The sequence below is a fragment of the Sciurus carolinensis genome, chromosome 10, assembly GCF_902686445.1.
Source record: "Sciurus carolinensis chromosome 10, mSciCar1.2, whole genome shotgun sequence".
Lineage (NCBI taxonomy): Eukaryota > Metazoa > Chordata > Mammalia > Rodentia > Sciuridae > Sciurus > Sciurus carolinensis.
In genome coordinates this window covers 17,845,029-17,868,379 of record NC_062222.1, presented here as the reverse complement: position 1 = coordinate 17,868,379, position 23,351 = coordinate 17,845,029, and the positions used below count along the sequence as shown (strand labels likewise).

General features: G+C 41.4%; 1 protein-coding gene across 1 annotated transcript in view; it reads left to right on the top strand.

Annotated features, from left to right (window-relative positions):
* The window catches only part of Rnf150 (ring finger protein 150), a 249,574-nt gene extending 227,803 nt beyond the window's left edge, over positions 1-21,771 (top strand). Inside the window, exon 7 of the mRNA XM_047566617.1 lies at positions 21,669-21,771. Within this exon, the coding sequence (XP_047422573.1) occupies positions 21,669-21,754 (86 nt within the window). The 3' untranslated portion in view covers positions 21,755-21,771. The remainder of the gene's footprint in view (positions 1-21,668) is intronic.
* Positions 21,772-23,351: the final 1,580 nt, after the last annotated feature.

The following is a 23,351-nucleotide window of genomic DNA, read 5'->3' as shown; positions in this document are numbered from 1 at the left end:
CAGCCATATCTTTTTTAAAAAATATCCACTTGTACGTTTCTAAAGGATTTTAAACAGCAGTTCCTTAGGATTTGCAAGGGATTAGTGATGGAAATTTTTTAAATAAGGTCGCCAGTGTAGAAAGATGGGACAGGAAGTGACAAAGACCAGGGTGTCCCTATTTGTTGGTATCACCTTCTCAAAATGGGCATGCTTCCTAGAATAGCTCAGACCCTTAAATCTGGCCCATCCGAGATTCCTGACCAGTCCTCCTGAGAAGCCGCAGGGCTGGACGTGCCAAGTGCAGCTCAACCTGTGGCAGGAGACTTCCGCCTGGCCAGCCCCTGGAGCTGAGGATCACACAGAATCCACTGGCAAAAACTCAAACACGTTCAAACGACAGGACTTCCCAGGGCTGTCATGTGGATAACAGAAGCACAAGCGCCTGGAGAGGTCTGTGCCTAGTCCGCGGATAGGAAGGTGACCAAGGGTCATTGATAAGCGGGAGCCTACCAGGTGGGAAGGCGCTCTGACCTCCTGCATGGCATCCACTGCAGTGATGGAGACCGTGTGGGTAGAAGACTGTGACCAGACACCATGACTGCCCACTCCAATTCCACCGTCTCTCCCTAGACCAGGGTTCCTGTGGGACACGTGCTGGTATGTGTTCAAGATGACAGCAGAGTCCCAAGGCGGAGTAAGTTGAGATGAGCCTTCCTACAGTACATTTTACTATTAGAAACTTCCAGAAAGACCTTCATTCACCACTGATATCAGATTGTATAACAGCACTTCCCAAAGCCGATGGGTGCTAGAATCTGCTTTTTCTAGGGTTCTCTTTTCCAGCACTGCACTGAACATTCCCTATTGCACAGAACAGGTTGGTATCCAGACTGGGGGGCGGGGGCTGCTGATTATGGTTTGCCCACGTCTACTTTACACAGATCACAGACCCTTGCCTCTCTTGTCCCCCTTCCATTAGGGAAAGGTCAGGCATTGTTAGCCTGGCGTGAGTGCGTGCTAGGGACAGGTCTCCAGTGCTGCCCAGGGCACACATGGGCCAGGGAGCAGCAGACAGCAAAATGGCAAATTCTCTCTCTTCCCAGGGAAGGAGAGGCACCGCCCCACCTAGGAACTGCGCTTGGTGGAGTTTGGAGGAGTCATGCAGTGAAGTCATCCTGTGAGGATGGAAAGTCTAAAACTCCCCAGAGTTCTTCCCTGTGACTCTTATTCTGCTAATTCCCACATTTGAGGGGACTATGAACTAAACCGATTTTAAAGGTACCAACGTGTCAGATTTTTTTCTAACAAATCCTTTCAAACCAGTGTTAGACTCGCTATTCATTCCCTTGCCTTGGTGGAAGGACACAGTGCTCCAGGTTGGGGGAGGCTGTGAATTCTTTGGCACCCAGATCATTCCTATCCACAGAAGAGGAAGTGCCAGTTCATGAGAAACCCAGGTGATGGACAGGTTCATGATCATGAGTTGTTTTAAAATAATAACTTCATCTTTATGTGATCCAACAACAGGGACGAATTTGCCTCTTATTTGGTCACGCTGGCTGGAAATGTGTCTCCCTCAGGACGTGCTGAGTCTTTCTTCTTAGCTGTGAAAAACTAAGGGGAGTGAGGCCACCATGTCATCAGAGACCGTGAGACCTCTGCTCGCCACCATCAAATCCTCCCTCATAGATCCTATCACAGCACCTAGCACAAACAGGCTGCCACCCCAAGTCCTCAGTCAGCATGGGACAGTATGTACAGGCATCCTGGGATGTAAAAATTAACCTCCCCCCCCCCCAGTCACTCAGGCCCTTCTGTTGTGGAAGTCTATGGGGACATCCCTATGGAAGCATCCAGAAGGTCTGACCATAGTCAGGACCTCAACCGGATCACCCCTTCTGTGCCTCTCTGTGACATTCCTACCATTTTTGTTTTGAGGGCCATTTATGAAATGGTCAGGGGAGAACCCAGAGCCAGCTTTCACTGGCAGCCAGCTGCATTGAGATGCTAGATCTGTTGGGAGCCAGGGTTCCCCAATCTCTAAGAAAAAAAAAACACACACACACACACAATTCAGATCTTGGAAATGGCTTCCACCCCTGTAGAGAAAGTTTAGAGCAGAGAAGTGAATTACGGCATATAGGAACGCAAGAGGGCTAATTCTGAGAATAAGGATCACCTCACTCTGCGCGGGACCTCATGGTTTTTGTACCAACTAAGCTCCCAGGAAGGCTGATGCAGGGGACCCTTACCTGGGATGAAGGTATAATGCCAGCACCTAAACAAATCTAATTCTTGGAACTTCCCTCCCACAGGGGAAGTTCAAGGTGGCCCATTTGCCTTTGTTTGAAGCACAGAGGAGGAAGAGAAAAGGGAGGACTTTAATTAGGGCAGAGTCAGGGCCAGCTCTTGGGGTCCCTGACCCCCACTTCCAAAGTTCTTTGGGCAGCACCACACCTCTTCCATAAATGGGTAGGCATCTCCTGTCTGCTCAAAAATCTCAGGAATGGAGCCTGGCGCAGTGGCGCAGTCCTGGAAACCCAGCCTAGGAGGCTGAGGCAGGAGGATCACAGGTTCAAAGCCAGCCTCAGCAATTTGGCCAGGCCCTAAGTAACTGAGCGAGACCCTGTCTCAAAATAAAAAATAAAAAGGACAGGGGATGTGGCTCAGCAGTTATGTACCTCTGGGTTCAATCCCTGGTACAAGAAAAACAAAAATCTTCAAGAATAGAAACAAAAAACAAAAATGCCGTGGACTACGAACAGGAAGATTATTGTCTAAATGTAAAATATTCCCTGAACAAGACCCATGGTAATCTAGAAAAACAGGATGGTTGCAACCACAGTAAAACAGGGACACGCACACACACACACATACCCTGCCCACAGTTGAGTCCCCAGTGACTGCTGTCTACATTTAGGTATGCAAGAAAATGCCTTAAGATCCCAATGCGACCATAAACCGTTGGATTTTATACTTCAAATGTGTGGATTTTATGGTATATATCTCAATAAAACTTTTTAAAACAAAAATTAATTTTAAGAAAGATCCAATGCGAGCTGCTACTTCTAGACCTGCCCTTCAAATGATATTGTATCATAGTATTGTACTTTCCGAACTGGCTCACAGGGGACAGCCTGCTCTTCTTAGACCTCCTGCTAGGGCACCAGAGACTTTGCATGAAAGAACACGCCTTTTTCACATATTATAGGGGACTCCGTATCCAGAGAAACCGCACAACTGCAGAATACCTAGAAATAACATAAAATATTTTAGACTTATTTTAAGATGAATATCTTGCCAATGGGAAACTAAGAAAAATTTCTGGACTTTAAAACAATAAGAAAGGGAAGAGGCCAGTCTATCCAGGGGGACAAGATCACCAGAAATGGGGTCTGACCTGGGTACATTCTGATCCCTGGTGGTCTAGGAGTCCACGAATATGTTTTTTTCTGTAAAGATAAATACATATTTTAAAGATAACAAACATTTAAGGCTTCACGGGCCACATGTGAGTCTTGTTACTGACTTTTCTTGGTTTTTAAGAACCATTTAAACACGTGACGCCCGTCCTCAGCTTGAAGACCATACACAAGGAGACTGCAGGATGGGTCTGCGATGCTCCTGGAAGGGACAGAAACAAAGCTCAAGGTCAGAGTCAGTGACCTGGCATGAAATGCATCCAAAAAAGCTGACGCCCCAAATGTTTTCTCTCATACCTGGAAGTTAGAGCAAAATAAGGGGGAAAGAGGGGACAGGCATTGGATATCACAAAGATACAGGGAAGATCAATGGAGTAGAAGGGAATGGAGGGAGGGAGGAGGGATGGGGAAGGGGAGGGAAAGCAGAATGAATTGAACAAAATCCTGCTATGTGCGTATATAAATACACCACAGGGAGTTCCACCTTGGTGTATATGTGAAAAGAACCAATGAAAAATAAAGAAACCAGCAAAAGAAAGATCAATAGAGTAGAAAAGGAGAATGGGGGAGGGAGGTGGGGAAGGAAGTGGGGTAACGGGGACTGAAATGGAGTAAAATTTCATGCACGTGAGATTCGGTCAAAACGAACCCAACTACTATGTATAACCAAAATGCTCTAATTAAAAAAAAAAAAAAAAAAACACATACACACACCCTCCATGGGTAAATTATGTTTCAATGCACGTATTAGAGGAGGTAGCAGCGTTCACCAATGCTGCCTCGGTTCTAGATAAAGAAGGGGAAAGACTACGCCTCTCCCACCCCACTGTGGTCCCCTTAAACATTCTCGAGCCTTCTCATGGGTAACGAGCATAGCAGAATCCAACTGCCTATGTGACCTGAACACCAAAGGCACAAATTTATTATAAAACCATTCCAGAGTAAAGGTTGGACCACTCATTTTGTAGACTTGAATGCATATCCTGGCCAGAAGAACACCCTCCAAACCCAGGTCTCAGAAAATTCTCACAAGCCCTGTTCCAAGGAATATAATAAATTCATGATCAAAAAAAAATCTCAAAATACATAAGAAAACAGATCTCAGTGAGGAAGAAGGTGCAGAAAGATTGGCGATGTGAGCATATCAGGTGCAGGATATTAAATGTTTTAGAAGTCAGACAAAATAGTCCACTTCTATAATCCCAGCAGCTTGGGAGGCAGAGACAGGAGGATCATGAGTTCAAAGCCAGCCTCAGCAACTTAGTGAGGCCCTAAGCAACTTTGCAAGACCCTGTCTCTAAATAAAATATAAAAAAGGGCTGGAGTGTAGCTCAGTGGTTAGGCACTCCTGGATTCAATCCCTGATGCCAATAAATAAATAAAGTGTTTTAAAGACCTCCAGGAGGTTCTGATGCACCCTAAAGCTTGAAAACCACCCTTTGAGTCAGTTCAGGGCGCAACAGCTACCAAAATCGATGTAAAAAAAAGAGCAGACGAAACTGTTCGTTTGGCTTAGCCACTTTGATCTTACAATGATAGATTTGGAGGAGACCAAATTTTATCTGTAAAATGTTTTATTGTTTTTATGATTTTTTAGACTATTTTACATTTTGGTGGGGAATGAATAACCAAACTCATTCTTAGATTTCACCCACAGAGTCCCACAGGCTACAACCCTGACTTGTCTCCAGTTTACCTGTCCGAACACACTGCACTTGACTCACAGGCTCAAACTGTATCTGTTGATTCAACTACGTGTACTCAGGACCAGGGAGGAGCTCCTCCAACATTATCTAACTAAACCCGTGGAGGCTTGATGGATTCCACCAAAGCCACCTAATCCAGACCACATACTGAAAGTCCTGCACACTGAGCACTGCTCATACTGACTCTGAAGAATAAACCAGGAAATGTCTTTAAAATAAATGCCCAGTGCTTTCGATCACTGCTATCACTAATGACGAGCCCCTGAGTGCCAAGGGTGCACCCGTGGCTAGGTAAGTGCCCTGCAGGCATCTTGTGGTTAGGCCCTCGCCAGGACCATTTCAGGAAGGTACTATTACTCACCCCATTGTATAGATTCTGATGGTGGAGCTCAGAATCACCTGTCAAAGATCACACAGCTGGGAAGTGGTAAAATTGTTCATGTGCCCAAGTTTTCCAGGTTCTTAAAAGCTGATGAGTGAGTGTGTGTGTGTGTGTGTGTGTGTGTGTGTGTGTGTGTGGAAGTGTGTGAGATTGATTAAGGAGACTGAACCCAGGGCACTTTATCACTAAGCTACATCCACAGACCTTTGTTGTTATTGTTGTTGTTGTTAAGACAGGGTCTCACCAAGTTACCCGGGCTGGCCTTGAACTTGCAATTCTCCACCCTCAGCCCCACCAAGTAGCTGGAAATACAGGCCGGTGCCACTGTGTCTGACTTAAAAGCTGTTCTTTACCACCATACTGTGTGGCCTTCCTTCTTCGGAAAGCAGAGCTGACAAGATTCCCTCTTTATCTCTGTAAAATGAGAAGAAGGGTATTTAAATTAACACAAAAATAGAACCACCAAAGTACCTTTGTGGATGGCAGTGTTGATATTGTGATCTCCTGATGCTCTGGGGTGAGGACTTTCCTTTACCTTTGTGAACCTCCTCTCCAAGCACCACATTGGCACCCCAGTAGAGCCAGGTTGACTTCTAGAGAAGGCAGGAGTGATAGTCCACAAAACTGCCACGCCCATCAGGACACTGGCTGTTAAATACAAAACAGTAGGTGGGGTGAAGTCCTGGTAGAGAGGGCCGTGGGGGAAGTTATGAGGATGGTGACATCTGAATAGAGGTCAGAGTTCAGTTACCAGTAATGTAACATATAGTAGATTCCCTGACTGTGGCAAAATGTCAGGTGTTCACAGAAATTGAGTCATGGATGTACAAAAATTCTCCATCCCTATCTTCATAGCTTTTCTGCAAATCTATAACTATTCTAAAATAAAGTTCAAGGAGATATTTTTGCCAAATGCAAGAATCCATTGGATTACTAGAAATACAGAAGTTGATTTCTGATGCTATTGTCAACTGTTCTTCCCCAGAAATGTTAGGAATAGGACAGAGAATCCAATGTCCTGAAAAGTTCAGATGTCCTTCTCCTTAAGGCAGGTTATTGGTCCAAAGTATTTCTTGACATCAATTCAATTTTTAAGTCTATGTGTTTATGATCTGCAGTAACTTCTTGACTGTGCAAAGCAGAGTAGCGGGGAAATGTGCCCAATGAGTTGATCTTCTGTAATTGTAGGTCAGAGTTATTCAGAGGTAATAAGTAGGTCTTTCAACTGGTGCTCAGCTAGCTTAAGCTTAGTACTGGCTGAGTAAACAGCCCCAATGCACCAATGTTACAGAACACTTGCCCTTTGGGTGTTATTTGTGTAGTGAGCCATTTCTCCCGGTAGGGGGAGCTGTTGACCATCAAATGGAAAAGACGCTCTGACTCAGAGGTGAATTCTATTTTGACTGTACAGAGCATAACTTTGAGGAAGAGCAAGCATTCTGAAATTTTCTCTTGTAACATTTTTACAGTAGGGAGATTAGACAACACCAAGTTGTTTATGGGACATTTCATGAAAGGGGAGGATCTATATACCCCTGGGATGATCTTAGGCCTATGTATTGCTGAAACCATATTGCCCTAAGTGATAAAAACCAGGTTAGAAATGACAGAAATAGAAACGCCTTATCCCAGGCCAGGTCTTTTTTTTTTTTTTTTTTTTTTTTTTTTCCTTTCATTTTGCTGCACTAGGGATTGAACCCAGGGGTGCTCCACCACTGAGCTACATCCCCAGCCCTTTTTATTTTTTTTCATTTTGGGACAGGGTCTTACAAAGTTGCCCAGACTGACCTCAAACTTGAGATCCTTCTGACTCAGCCTGCTGAGCTGCTGGGATTACAGGCATGCACCACCACATCCGGTCTGAAAAGAAGTGTTGAAAGAATGTCCTTGGGCCAGCCTGGTGGCATGCATGCCTATAATTCTAGCAACTCAGGAGCCTGAGGCCAGAGGATCACAAGTTCTAGGCCAGCCTGGGACACTTAGCTAGACCCCATCTCAAAATAAAAATTACAAAGAACTGGGGATGTAGCTCAGGGGAAAAGCACCTCTCGGTTCAATCCCCCTAGTATGGCTAAAAAAAGAAATGTTCTTAGAGTGGGACCTGTATATTTCTTGACTGACTACAGACATCTTATTCCACGTACCATTCCCAAGATAGAGCATGTATTAAATCCTTTATCTAAACACCAACAGGAGCAGCCTCTATACCCATACACACACTGACCCAGGTAAAATACTCTAATGATCTGTCAAGACCAACTACAGAACAGAATCCTAAACTGCTTTGCTGCGTCGTGCACCATGTGGCCTCTGACATCTCCAGAATGACCATATGCCCCTTGCCCACCTGTTCCATGGCTTCCAGTCCATTTGCATTGGCCAGCGTTTTCTATTCTGACGTGCAGAACGCTCTTCTACCACAGGGCCTTTTCACACTCTCTTTCTTCAGCCTGATGGTTCCATCCTATTCCCCCTTTTCCAGTTATGCCTATTTATTCTTTGGAGCTCAGCTCAACAGCTTCCCCCTTAGAGAACACTGCTCTCGTTCCTAACTTAGGCATCCCTGCTAAACGCCTACATAGCACGGGGAACTCTGCCCTCACAACTCTGATGACAGACGCACTCCCTACAAGAAACACAGCACTAAATCATATTCGGCATTCAAAATTCACCTATGTGCTTGTTAGATTACTATCTGTTCTCCTGCAGGAGAATGGAGTCCACGTTTATTCTCCATGTGGCAAAGGATCTGGTTTACAGTAGATTTTCTTCCTTCCTTCCTTCCTTCCTTCCTTCCTTCCTTCCTTCCTTCCTTCCTTTCTTCCTTTTCTTTACTGCCTGCCTCTTTCTTTTCTTTTTCTTCCTTTCTTTCTTTCTTTCCTTCCTTTCTTTTCTTTGCCTGTCTTTCTTTCTTTCTTTCTTTCTTTCTTTCTTTCTTTCTTCTTTCTTTCTTTCTATTTTTCTTTTTCTTTTTCTCTCGGTACCAGGGATATAACCCAGGGGAACTTAACCACTTAGCCACACCCCCAGCCCTTTTTATTTTTTATTTTGAGACAGGGTCCCACTAGGTTGGTCAGGGTCTCACTAAGTTGCTGAGCCTGGCTTTGAACTTGCAATCCTCCTGCCTCAGCCTCCTGGGTGGCTGGGATTGCAGGTGTGGGCCACGGCACCCTGCTAGGGCAGAATATCAATATGTATTCAAGGAATAACCAACTAAAGGCATGATCCCTTACTGCCCCCTGTTCCCCAACTCCCACCTGTTTTACTCTTTTCACCCGAAATGAGTAAAACACTTCAACCCAGGAATTAGAATGAGTAATATTTAGGTTCTACACTTGGCTCTCTGGGAGATTTGGGGAGGGGGGGGGGAATCATAATAATGTAGTAAAGAAAACACTGAAGTGTTAGCTGCAGAACATCGAGGAAAAAATCACAGAAAAGAATAAGAGGAAGGTGACATGATGAATTTTGGTCATTTTTGAGACAGATCATCAGAAGGACAAACCCTCAGAAACACCAAGAAGCCTGTGCAAATGGAGAGCAGGTGAGCCCTTCTACGCACTGACTGAGATGGGCTGGAAAACTAACTCCGGATGGATTCAAGTGAACTGAAAAGTCAGCTTCTGACTCAGCTGTGAGGCCAGGGCGGGTCGCAGGTGCCAAGGGGGCCGGCGCGGGGTGCAAGGGTCTCTTAAGCTGGCTGCAGCGAAGATGACCTTCCTTTCTCCCAGGCTTTGCTGTAAAAAGCCGAAATTGTTCCACCTTTTACCAGTGGGGGTCTCTTTGGGTTGGCTCCTAAATCCACAGGGCAACCCTAGTCTTCTAGCGCTTTCTTGCCATCTGGCATAACAAAATCTCCCAGGACCATCTCATACTTTCCCTGCCCCAAACATGGAATCGGGATGATCTCTAAGAAATAATATGTCAAGACACAGACCGAGCAATGCTCATGGCTCCTGGCTCAATTATTCTTTCTAGGCCTCTTGCTTTATATATACATTTTTTTAAATTAAAATAATAATAATAATAATTCTTGAGTTTATGTTGATATTTCCAGTGAAAATTTAGCTCTGGAAAGCTTTATGATTGACCACTTTATTGCATCTGTGTGTATCTCCTTTATTCTATGTTGAGAGCTCAGAATCTCAAGGACATGGAATGATAGAATGAAAATGCCTATTAATTATTCATTTAACCCACACCGCACACAACAGTCTCAGGGAAAAAAAAAACACTCAGATTTCAGACTTTACTACTTCCAATGGGAAGAAAACCCAGCCTGCTGACCTCAATGGAATTGAAGCAAAAAGAAGGGCCGGAAGTCCCTTTGCCCAGGGTGTGGGGATTCCATGACATTTACTGTCTTTACAAAGCCCACCCTCTCAGCTGAAATACTGAACCAGGTTGTTCAGACTTCGGGTGGAAAATCACTTTTTAAATGGGATAAAGATAAATAAATGAAGATAAAATACATGAAATATATCGTAAGAGAATCAAAGATATGAGAGTTTAGGAAGAAATTTCCAACCAAATATCTAGCCTGCCATGAGGAAAAGTTCAGAAGCATGAAGGTAGCAGAAGCTTCCTTTGCCCTGAGAGTAGTTATCCACCCTAAAAAGGTGGGATTTTCATTTTGGTGACCTTCTGGGAGGGGAAGAGAGAAAGTAAAGCTCAGAGACCACAATAACATAGGAGCCTGACAGGAGATTTACCCTGGTATAATCTGGGCCCTAAGGAGCTGTGCCCTCATGTAGACCTGACCACAGTCCAAGTTAAACTCTCCTGGGTCTCTCTATTTCCCAGGGAGCTTCATGCCTTGGACTGAATTTGTCTTAAACTGTTGGTAACTCCAGCACCTTGCAGAGTCAAATGTGAATCCTTTCTGGGGAAAAAAAAAAAAAAAAAAAAAAAAAAAAATCTCGTATTAGGCCTCAGATGATTTACCCAGGACATTTTCCAAATGCTGGATTGAGTCAAAGATAACATGTATGGAAAGAAAGGAAATGCCATAAGCAATAACCCGCAGATTGCAGACTCCCAAACAGCTGCAAAGGAATCAAGTCTTTGAATTCTAGACATTTGTTTAGATGTTAACAACATCTGAAGGTAAAGAGAAACTATACATGGAATTACACTTTAATAGTTTAAAATTTAAAAACAGGTATTTTTAAGACTCAAATGTTGCACAAGTCCCCAGGTTTGATCTTCAGCACTGAACCACAACAAAAATGTGGGGGGATTAAAGAATTAGTGAAACTTTTAGACAAAAGAATCAGAATAACCAAACTGAAAACTCAATAGAGTTGAAAATTCAATGAGATGAAGAAAAAAGTGAATAAATTGGAAAATAAGTCAGGAGGTGAGTTCCACACTGAAAGACAGAGCAACAAAATTATTCGTGACACAGAAGAAAAAGTAAGAGATTTAGAGAATATCCAAGGGCTTAATTGGAGTCTCAGAGAGAAAAGGTGGAAAGAATAAGCAGAGGATGTATATGAAGGAGGAACTAATTCAAGTTTTCAGAACCTATGAAGAGCACTGTTCCACCTAGTCCAGAGGCCTAATAAATCCAAAGTACAGTGAATGTATAGACTAAGTGTATTATAAAAGAACAAATCAATACTCTATATCAATAACCAAATCAATAATCTAAGCTTCTGCCTCAAGAACCCAGGAAAAAAAGAAAGTGGGGGGAAAAAAGGGAGAAATAATAAAAGTTAGAGTGGAAATCAATGAAACTGGAAACAAAAAATTAGAGAAAAATTGGATCTGGGCTTGCGGCTCAGTGGTAGAGCACTTGCCTTGCACGTGGGAGGCACTGGGTTCGATTCTCAACACCACATAAAAATAAATAAGTAAAATAAAGGTATTGTGTCCATCTACCACTAAAATTTTTTTAATTAAAGAAAATAAACAAGTCAAAGACCTGACTCTGAAAAGATCAATAAAATTTGAGACCTCTAGCAAGACTGACAAAGAGCAAAATGAAAAAGACAAATTGCAATTTTAGGAAAGAAACAGGTTATCACTACAGACATCAGGTAATCTATACTACTAATGGTTAAAAGGCGAAAGATCACGAAATGCAGAAAAATCATTTGACAAAATTCAATTGCTACTGATGATTTTAAAAATCTAAGAAAAAAAGGAATACAGAGTAGTTCCTCAACTTGATAAAGCAGATTGACAGAGAAGCCACAGCAGCACTACACGTAATGATGAAAGACTGATACTTTCCTCACAAGCCTGGAATGAAGGCAGGGGTGTCTACTCTCACCACACTTATGCAACAGGACGCTTGAAGTTCCGGTCAGTGCAGTAAATCAAGAAAGGGAAATAAAAAGCCCAAAGATCAGAAAGAAAAAATCTGTCCCTATTTGCAAATAACATAACTACATAGAAAATTCCATATACTCTACTAAATAAAGCTCACAGACCTAATAATGAGTGTTCAGCAAGGTCACAAGATATAAGGTCAGCACCTTATGTAAAACCAATTGTATTTCTACACAGTAGCAATGAATACATTAAAATACAATACCATTTGCACTTACTTTTAAAGAAGAAGTACTCAAGTGTAAATATAGATGACATGCAAAGGACATACTTGTATGCAGTAGTATAAACTACGAAGTGCTGAAGAAAGAAACTGAAGGAGATATAGAGACATACCATGTTCATTAACTGGAGGATGCAACATAGCAAAAGTGTCAATTCTCTCCAAACTCACATACAAGTTTAAAATAATTTCTATCAAAATTACAGCAAGGTTTTTTGTAGAAAGGAATAAGGTTATCCTGAAATGTACATGATAAGGCAGAGTACCTAAAATACCTAAAACAATTTACAAAGAGAAAATGCCAAGAAACAGAAAAAAGAAAAAAGGAAGGAAATTCCACTAATATATGGAACATTTCAGCACACATTTTTCAGCAAATGAGGGGGAAAAAAAAGTTTTTGTGCATAAAATTCCTCCATTACAAAATAACTCCTTTGAATCTTCAAACCCTTAATTTTCAGCCATTTCCTATGAAAATTCACTTGATAACCTGAATTGGAAGAATAGAAGGATAGATATCCAAAAGCAAGACCCAGTAGGAATAGGTAATAGGATGAGGTACAGGTAGCAGATAGTGTGCTGAGAGGCTGGGTGGGGTTGTGCAACAGAGAGAGGAGAGAAGGGATAGAAAAAGAGAGGAGTGAATTTTGTAAGTTCAGCCAAAGACACTCAGTAGGAGATGGAAGGAGTATGAAAAAGCATGGAGGGAATGGAAGCAAAAGCATTAGGTTGCACGATTGAGTTATAAATTTACATAACTGCCCTAAGTAAGTGTGATCTTGGCAACGATGGTCCACAAGAATCATTACCCCTCTATGTCTGAGTTCAGGTGCATCAATATGAAGGAGTAAATGCCCAGGAAAGAAGTTTATCCACATGTTTACTTGTTTCTAGAATGAGAGCATAAATCTTATAGAATGAATACTTACTTACTTATAAAGAAAAACATACAACCATATCAAATACTACAGCAAACAAATAGCAGAACAGAGTTGTTTTGGTCAGTTTTTTCACCACTGTGACTAAAAGAACTGACCAATTGTATAGGAGGAAAATTTTATTTGAGGGCTCAATCTCAGAGATCTTAGTCCATAGAAGGCTGGCTCCATTACTTGGGGCTTGAGGTGAGGCTGAACATCATGGCAGAAGAAAGCAGCTCACAAGATGATCAGAAAGCAAAAACAGAGATCACCACTTACCAGATACAAATACATACCCAAAGCCACACCCCCATTGCCCCACCTCTTCCAGCCACACCCACCTGCCTTCAGTTACCACTCAATGAATCCCATCATGTGATTAGTTCACTGATTGGGTTAAGGCTTTTCTCAACAAAATATTTCTTCTCTCAACCTCCTTGCATTGTCTCACACATGAGCTCTTGGGGTTCACCTCATATCCAAGCCATAACAAAAGATTATTAATTTTTTTTATTTCTTCTAATTAGTTATACATGACAGTAGAATGCATTTAGGCATTTTGATAAATCATACAAAAATGGAGTATAATTTCTCATTTTTCTGATTGTCTACATTGTAGGATCACATCGTGGGTCATGCAGTTATATATGTACATGAGGTAATAATGTCTGTTTCATTCTATTATCCTTCTTACCCCTGATGAATGGATAAAGAAAATGTGGCATATACATACACACACACACACACACACACACACACACACAATGGAATATTACTCAGCTTTAAAGAAGAATGAAATTATGGCATTTGCTGGTAAATGGATGGAGTGGGAGACTATCATGCTAAGCAAAATAAGCCAATCCCAAGAAACCAAAGGCCAAATGTTTTCTCTGATATGTGGATGCTCATTCACAATAAGAGGGAGGGGACTAGGGAAGAATAGAGTTTCTTTTGATTAGGTAGAGGGGAGTGAAGGGAAAAGAGCATATCTTAAGAGTCCCTGTCTCACACTACATAAAACTTGTATTTTTATTATCTCATTTGATTCTCATAACAACCCATGAGGCAGGTTGGGGAGCTGTATTTGTTGGTTAGTTTATTTATCTACTTATGTTTAGTCTGTGTTATTTCAGAAAGGACTTACAGGCACTTAAAGAAATTTGTAAACAACAGCGAGATATCAGAAAAGAAGTAGAAAATTCAATAACATGAAATTATAAAAAAAGGGAATTGAGAAAAATTCCCATTTATAATAGTATTAAAATGAGTAAAATAATTAGAAATAAATTTAACTGAAGGAATGGAAGATCTGTACAGTAAAAACTATAAAACACTGATGAAAGAATTGAAGAAGACAAAGGTATGTAAAGATATCCCATGTTCATGGACTGGAAGAATCAATATCATCATTATTTATCATCATAAAAACTGGAAATAATCTACAGTCCAACAATAGCAGCTCTGTTATAACACACGTACAAAAGAATAATAAGGAACTAAGGAAGTTTTAAAAATGATATTGATCCATATGTATTGACTTGTTTTATCTTTCTCTTCCTTTCTCTTTCTCTCCCTCATTCCCTCTTTCTCTTCTCCTCTCCTCTCCTGTATTTCCTTCTTTCTTTGCTGCAAATTCCTCATATGTACATCAAACCTACTAGAGGTTATCTCTGACAGAAGATAATGTTAGAAATTTTCTTATATATATGAGTTGTTGATTTTTTTACAATGAACTTGCAGACTTTCCTAAATAACAAATGTTTCAAAGATATTTCCATTTATTTTATTTTATAAAAAGCATTTATTCATTAATTTATTAAATAGTTATTGGAGGTGTGCCTTCTGCCAGACTCTTTCCTGGACAATGTTGGACAAGATGAATAAAAAGAACTTAAAGTCTAGAATTGTAATAGTATGTGATCTGTCCGGATTTGCACGAGTGCTAACAAATAATGCTTTGTAAATAAAATGTACAAATCTAATCAAAACCCTATGCATTCCTGAGAGTGTTCACCAGCTGAGGTCTATACAGACATAATTTACTATTCTGGCATAAATTTGGGTAAGGGGCTGGGAGGGGAGAGAAGAATGATTTGTGTCATTCATTCTGGTACCCAGGAACCCTGACACCCACGTCTCTGGCCATAGAGTCTGTGACCTCTAGGCCTCAGGGGAGGCACTAGAGGTACACAGGATGACTTCCATTGAGTCAAAAACTGTCTCTTCTTCCAGAAAGTATTTTTTTTAATTGTGTGGATAGTGAGGTGTCATAAAAGAATATAAACATTTTTACAAACTCTGTTATTTTCCATAAACCCCACACAATTGATAGTGGATTGTCTCATATGAACATCAAGATGTGGAGTCATGAACTGTTTACTAGAAAAAGAAAATTGATGTTTCCCAGGACTTTTCTGCAGAGGCTCTTCAGGAAGGAGCCAGAATAAGACCGGCCATCTTCCCAAGAAATCAGGAGCGCCAGCTACACCAAAGGGGTCACACGGGGAAAGCCAGCTGGACAGAGGAGGTCACCAGCCACAATGCTCAGGCAGGCTTGGCTGCGGGTTTGAAAGGCACAGCTCTGCCTTTTACATTCAGATGACCTCTGGTGGCCATGCACAGGGGTGGCTTTCCAGCAATCTGCCTCCAGCCCTGCCCGCCACTGTAGAAGGCAGTGCTCACAGACAGAGGTTCGCTTGACTCCTTGTTCTTCTGGCATCAAGAAGCCTGCTTTCTTCTGGAAGCTAAATTGCTGCCATGCTGCTAATTACTATCATTTCTTACCCCCAGCTGGCTTTTCAAGGTTCAGGAAATGTGCTGCTTATTGCAACTTCTCCCAGGATTCATCCTGACCTGGTTTACATGCTAAAACACTCACAAATCCTAAAGGATGCCTAACGTGTAAGCTTGCCAAAAATATCCGCTCAGACAGATGTTTACTTCTTAGCAAAATCCAGTCTTGAATCCTCTGAAGGTGGCCTTGCCTTCTAGTACCAGGGTCTGGATCAGATACATGTGGAAATATTCTTCATGGGTTCTGAGGGTGGTGCCCCCGGGCATCCTTCAGAACAACCAGCCAGATCTGGAATCGCCCCAGGCCCCAGGTCTGACCTGAGGGAACGCAAGGGGAACTGGCAGCCACTAAGGGGTTCTGGACTGACCCATTGACACGGCTCATTTATTTGATGCTCACTGTGCCCATCTGACTCAGCATGAAAGGAAAACCATGGCTTCCTGGAACGTGAATCTTGTGAAGACGGTAAGAGCTGGGAATGAAGACTTCCAGAACATTCCAAACAGAACATGAGCTCTGCAGTGGAGCTGGTTGTAAGGTGCTAAGACGGGCAAAGGAGAGCACAAGCCCAGGACACTGGGGCTTCCTTAATCCTATCTGTGGGGTTTGTCCATTTGCTTGCTCGTTCATTTTTTTGCATACACATCTGCCCCACCATGGATGCCTGAGAACAACAGCTTGATCCACTGATAGATCCTTGTATATTTAGAAATTTGCTAATCAGTAGGAAGAAAACAAGGGAGAGAAAAAGAAGAGGGTGAAAGAGAAAGCAAAGCAGAAGTTGGCAGCGTACACAGCAGTTAAAAGCTTAGTATCTACAGACTGTCTAGATGAAATCCCAACTCTGAGACATAGAGCTGTGTGATCTCAGACAACTTACTTAACCTCTCTGGGCCTCTGTTTCTTGAAACTAGGGAAACATAGTTTGTGCCTCACTGAGTAGAATACAGAATATTGACTAGATATCTGTGGTTTTAGAACAGTATCTGCACAGAATATGTACTCCATATGTATTCATTTCAGCTTATGAAACTGATTTCAGGCTTCTGGTCTCCAGAATTGTGATGAAATAAATTTTTGTTGTGCTAAACCCCAAAGTTTTTGCTAATTTATCATTGCAGTCACAGGAAACGAATATGGAGCATAAAGGGAAAAAATAATAAGGTAAAATAAACAAGTTGACTTACACGAATCTTTGCCTACAGATTGTCACAATTTATCCCCAGTGTGTTTTTTAAGCTGTTGTGAATAGAATTGTTTTCCTGATTTCTATCTCAGCAGATTCATTATTGGACTAGAAGAAAGATATTGATTTTTGTGTGGTGAGCTTGTATTCTGTTGCCCGGCTGGACTTGCTTATCAGCTCTACAAGTCTTCTGACCATGAACTGAAACATCGCTTCTATCCACTTGTAGTCTTGCAAAGAAAAAAAATCTGCAATGCCCCCCCCCCAAAATAACTCTGTTAACTATACACCAAAAATCATTTAAATATTCCTCTTTGGTTATACTTAGATGATTTCAAATGTCGCCTTTAACACTTTGCAAGATAGTCAGGTGAAATAGCTACCTACTTCTAGATTCTAAGTGACACAAGATAAAGCTAACATGTCACAAAAGAGGAAATGGAACAGATTAGGATATCTGTGGGAAAACAACGAGCCATCGAGAAATGCCACTTAAACAATGACTGAAGTATGATTGGCAAAGATTTTCTCCCACTCTGTAGGTTCTCTTCACATTGCTGATAGTTTCCTCTGCTGAGAGAAAGCTTTTTAGTTCAAATCTATCCCAATTATTGATTCTTGCTCTTATTCCTTATGCTATGGGAGTCCTGTTAAGGAAGTCTGATCCTAAGCTGACATGTTGAAGATTTGGACCTACTTTTTCTTCTATAATATGCAGGGTCTCTGATCTGATTCCAAGGTCCTTAATCCATTTTGAGTTGGGTTTTGTGCAGGGTGAGAGATAGGGGTTTAATTTCATTCTGCTACATATGGATTTCCAATTTTCCCAGCACCATTTGTTGAAGAGGCTATCTTTTCTCCATTGCATATTTTTGGCACTTTTGTCTAGTATGAGAAAATTGTATTCATTTGGGTTTGTGTCCATGTCCTCTATTCTGTACCATTGATCTACCTGTCTATTTTGGTACCAATACCATGCCATTTTTGTTACTATTGCTTTGTAGTGTAGTTGAAGTTCTGGTATTGCAATATCCCCTGCTTCATTAGGAACTGCGTAGAGGGAAAGGAGGGGTGGGAGGGGTGGGGGGGAGGAAAAAATAACGGAATGAATCAAACACTATTATCTGATGTAAAAGTATGACTACACAAATGGTAGGCCGTTACTTCATGTACAAACAGAGAAACAGTAAGTATCCCATTTGTGTAAAATAAAAGTAAATTAAAAAAAAACAATGACTTACCAAATTTCAGGGTTTTTTTTTAACTCATCAAAATAACAAGGAACTTCTGATTCATTTTAAATTTTTAATTTTTTAAATGCATGTTTAACCTCCTTTTTTCTGCTTAGCAAGTTTTCTTCCTAAACATGACTTCAAATTAAATGAATAAAACAAATGCTGAGAAACTGTGGTAACACTGGAGGATCCTGCCATGCTGGTGGCTGTGTCCTCTGAGGAGAAGTTCAGCATGGAGAAGAGCCTACAAGTCTTTCAGAGACTTTGACCTTTACTTTAATTTTCCAAATACAAATGTGTTTTGAGGAAGTGACCCTCAGATGAGGAAGTACAATGTTCCTCACAGAATCTTCTCGAAACTGAGACACGAAGAAATTGCTTAAAATAGCCATCAACACACTGCAGCCAGTGGGGCAGATGTGACCCCTTGCTCAGTTTTGTAAATAAAGTTTTATTGGAACCCAGGTATGTTCATTTGTTCACGCGTCATCTATGGCTGTTAGGTTACTGAGTAGTTACAAAAGAGATCCGTGGCCCCTGGTCTAGAGTATCTACAACCTAGCCCTCTACAGAAAAATGTGCTGACCCTTAGTTTAGAATGTGGCTATTGACTGGTATCTGTGAACTTTCTAGAGTATTTTGCAGTCACTGAGATAAAGGTCATGGGGGAAGTTTGTAAATAAATGGAAAAATGTTTAATGCTATGGAAAATGAGAGCATAGAGAATTATAAGTTCTCTATAGTTGTAATGATGGGAAGAAAAGGCTTTTTAAAAAAGGGACTAAATGAAAACATTATTTTGGTTGATTTGATTCAACTTTATCCTCTTTCTACTTTTCTACTTTTCTGCTTTGCTTCAACTTATATTAATGAATGCATTTCCCCTGGAAGTGCAAAAATAAATACCAATTTAAAATAGAAATGAAAAAAATTGAAATCAGCGTCTGCCACACCAGGGCTTGACCCTCCAAGATGAAGCAAATGATTCTGCATCATAAGTCTGTGTTTCCACTAAACTTCTCCATGCTGCTGAGAGCTCCAATCCACCAGAGATTTTATTTCCATTCAGATGTATAAATGGCAGAGGGGATTTTCTTTTTTTGTACCTTCTTCTCATGGAAAGCTACACACACCTGCTTCGTTTCTGGGCCCTGCCCCATTCTAAAAAGAAAAGAAAGAAATCTCCGTTTGCTTAATTTTTGTTCATTTGTTTGTACTGAGGTTTGAACTCAGGACACTCTGCCACTGAGTTATATCTCCAGTCCTATTTATTTATTTATTTATTTATTTATTTATTTATTTATTTTGAGACAGACTCTTATTATGTTGCTCAGGGCCTTGCTAAGTTGCTGAGGCTGGCCTCAAATTTGCAATCCTCCTGTCTCAGCCTCCTGAGTCACTGGATTACAGGTCGGTGCCACTGTGTCAGCTGGAAAGGGTTGATAAGGCAAAGAAAGGAGGGGACTGCTGAATTAGGCTAAGATGTGATTGCCACAGCAGCACTGGGTCTGGACCTTAGAGACTCTTTCTCCTTCATTCCTTCATTATCTGCATGTGACATGAAACCACTTCCAAGGAAAATCCAGAAGAAGTAAATAAATGAATGACAGCCTCGGCTAGAGAGGAAGAAACAGAAGAGAGAGCTGAGGGCAGACAGAGAAGAGAAAAAAGATGGGAATCAGCAGGATGACTGTCCTTCCTGTCACAGAGGAGTCTAAAGCCACCACAGGAGACAAGAGAAGGTCTGGTTTTCATCCTCCCCTGGATGTGTGTGTGTGAACTTGGAGCAATAATGGAGTCAAAAAAATTTAATAGATTTTTCCACGCATCTAAATGTTAAGGGCTTAGCTGAAGGAGTCATGCTTAATTCAAACACAGCAAGTAGTAAGAGCAGGGGGCGTAGATGGAAGAGAGAACAACCGAAAAGGTGAGGTCAGCCAGGGGAGCTTCGCTTCCCACAATCACTTCCTATTATTTGCAAGGCCTGAAAAAATTGCAGCATTAAACTTTCTGAACTGCTTGGGGGAAAGCAATTGTTGCGTCCCAGCATCCTCTCATTCTTTGGAAGATAAAGGGCAAGGGCTGCTGAATCTGTTCCAATTAGACACAACTCACTCCAAATCACCCTGCATGTGCAAGGACTCATTAAGACCGAGTGAGCTGTGATCTTGGCTACACAGAAGAGGAGTGAGCAGGAGAGAATGACGGTAGCACAGCCATCTTTGACCAATTTGGCATCCGTTAATCACATCACATTTCTCAGCCCTATGAACAAATTAAATCTAATTCCCTTTTTTATAATTTATTTTTTTGAACCTACAGTTATGGCCAAGAGCATGGTCAGATTTCTCTGCATCTTTATTCTTTCATTAAATTTTTCCCAATCAACAAAGCAGGGCCTCAAATGGGAGCCTAGCCTGATGGAACTCAGTTCATTCATTCAATACATATTGGTTGAGCACCTACTATGTGTCAGGTACTGCTCAAGCTTTGGGAATACAGCAGAGAAGAAAGTAGATGAAGATCCTTACCCTGGCTGGGATTAGATTCAAGCAGAGAGGAGATAGACAGTACAGTAAATCATAAGTGTGTAGGAAAGTAGTAGATTACATAGGAAAAAAGCATCCGAGAGGTTAATGGTGATAGGGAAGTGGGTGTATGAGGGATCTATGTGCATTATTAAATAGAAGTCTCTAGCCTCAGAGTAGGTGAGCAAAGACCTGGAGAAGGTGCTGGGATAGGAAAGCAGCCCTCCTGTTCAGGACAAATATCTTTTCAGATATTTCTATCAGGACTTCCATGACAAAGCAATGGAGTTGTAATAAAGTCTGACTTCTCTTCCCCAAAACTAACAGAGAGACCATTTCAAGCCCAAAAGGAAAATAATTACAACAAGGCTATATGCCTAAGAGCAGGGATTTCCTTTTCTTCCCCACTGAGTCTTTGGGGCCCAGCCCATAGAGATTGCTCAATTAATCTTTGTCGAATGAATGATTAAGTTATTGCCTGGTATACATGTATGAAACACAGTTCAAGAGAGGACAATGGCCAGAAAACATGGGAGCAATACCCTAGATAGGTGAGCTGGCCTTGCTGCTCTGCTCACTGGGAGATCAGAGCGCCTAGAAGAGCATATTGCTGTCGACGAGAGGCAGGATGGGAGAAAATTTCTGCATGTGACAGAATCTGTTCTACCTCAGGGGTGTTGGTAGATCTGTTCTAATTCAATCTATTTACTAAACACTTTCAGAGTACCTGTCTTCAGAGCAGGTAACGGGCCGTGTAGCAGCTGCTAGGTGGTGCCAGTGATCTATGCCTCCCGATCTTCAGACCTTTCTGCAAGCCTTGCCCTTGAGTAGAGACTGGATATAGAGTCTCACCTCTAACAGATGGAATCTCACAAAAGTGATGAGATGTCACTTCTAAGAATAGACTACAAAAAGACTTGCCTCTTCTCTCTCGCTCTTCCTCTTGATCTGTAGGAACAAGTTACCATACTGTGAGTGGCCTCATGGAGAAGTCCACATGGCCGCCATGTTGTGAGTGGCCCGTGGAGAGATCTACATAGTTCAGAGATAACGTGCCTGGAAAAATGTGACCCTGTGATGAGTACCAAGGAAACCTGCATAAGCCATGGTAACTGCCCTCAGAAAACCATAAATAGTAGAGTATATTTATAGTAGAATAAATTAGGTAAATAATAAATAGACCTTACCATATAGTAAATTAGATGCAACAGTAAAGACACGCACTAGGTATGTGCTAACACAGAGGTGGGATGATGAACTCGACTAGCAGATTTAATAAATTCTCAAGAAGAGATAATTGAGAGGTGAATTGAAATTTACTGGACTATCAGATCATAGAAAGGATGAGTAGAAGAAGAGCAGCTGCTCAGGCAAGGGGGATGGCACCATGTAAAATCTTTTATTCTGCAAGTCTGTAATAGAAAACTCTAACTCAGTGTGGGTCATCCAAAGAACAAGGGAAACCGGAAGTAAGCACACTTACACTGAGTCTTAGACTTAGTTCTTCTGGCCAAAGTGCTCTGCTTTCCTCTACAGCACCACACTGTCTTTTCTAATCTCTCTCAATAATTTTCCTGGTTTCCCTTCCTCGTTCATGACATTTGATTATTGTATTGGTCAGAGTTCTCCAGAGAAAAAGGAACAAATATTTAATATATGAATAGACTTTTTAATGGGAATTGGCTTTCATAATTTTGGAGGCTGAGAAGTCTTACAACATGCCATTTACAAGCTGGTGACCCAGGAAAGCAGTGCTATGAGTCAGTCCACGTTCAAAGTCCAAGAACCAGGAGAGCCATGGTTTATGTCCCAGAGTCCAAAGGCCCAAGGGCCAGGAGCTCTGATGACCACAGGCAAGGCGAGATGGATGTCCCAATCAAGGAAAAGATTTGACTCTTCCCCAACATTTGGTTCTATTTGGGTCTTCATGATGCCCACCTACACTGGTGAGGGCCATCTTCTTTATTCAGTCTGCTCATTCAATTCTAATCTGCTTTGGAAACATCCTCACACACACCCAGGAAAAATGTGTTACTAGCTTTTTGGGTATCCTTTAGCTCAGTCAAACTGACACATAAAATTAACCAGGACAATGATCATTTTAGATCATCGGTGAACAAATCCAAAGCCAGAGAGGGTCTCAAGTCAAATCGCAAGTAATTAGGGTGTGGATTGATGTTTCAAAGTAGGATTTAAAAGGTGGTGATTAGAGAGAGAGAGATTGAGAGAGAGAGAGAGAGAGAGAGGAGGAGGAGGAGGAGGAGGACAGCAAGAGGACAAGGAAGAAGGGATAGATGGTGGAGAAGACAAGTAATTTAAAGGAAGAGCAGGATTAAAGAAAAAACATTTATAACATATGGAGGAAATTTGAGAATGTCTGTAGAAAGATTGTAAGGAACAAAGTCAAAAGGAGAGATGTGTTCGTAACATATATAATAGGAAGAAAGATAAGTTAAAGGACCTTTGATATTTTAAGAAATAGATTCTTTAGAATTATGGATCAATATCATATATTAAGAAGAATAATTTACCTCTGTGTACACTTTCCCCAAATCTACAACCGTTTTCTACTAGTTTTTGGAAATTTTATCTAATTAACAAAGGAATATTCTACAAAATACCTTACCGGTATCTGGT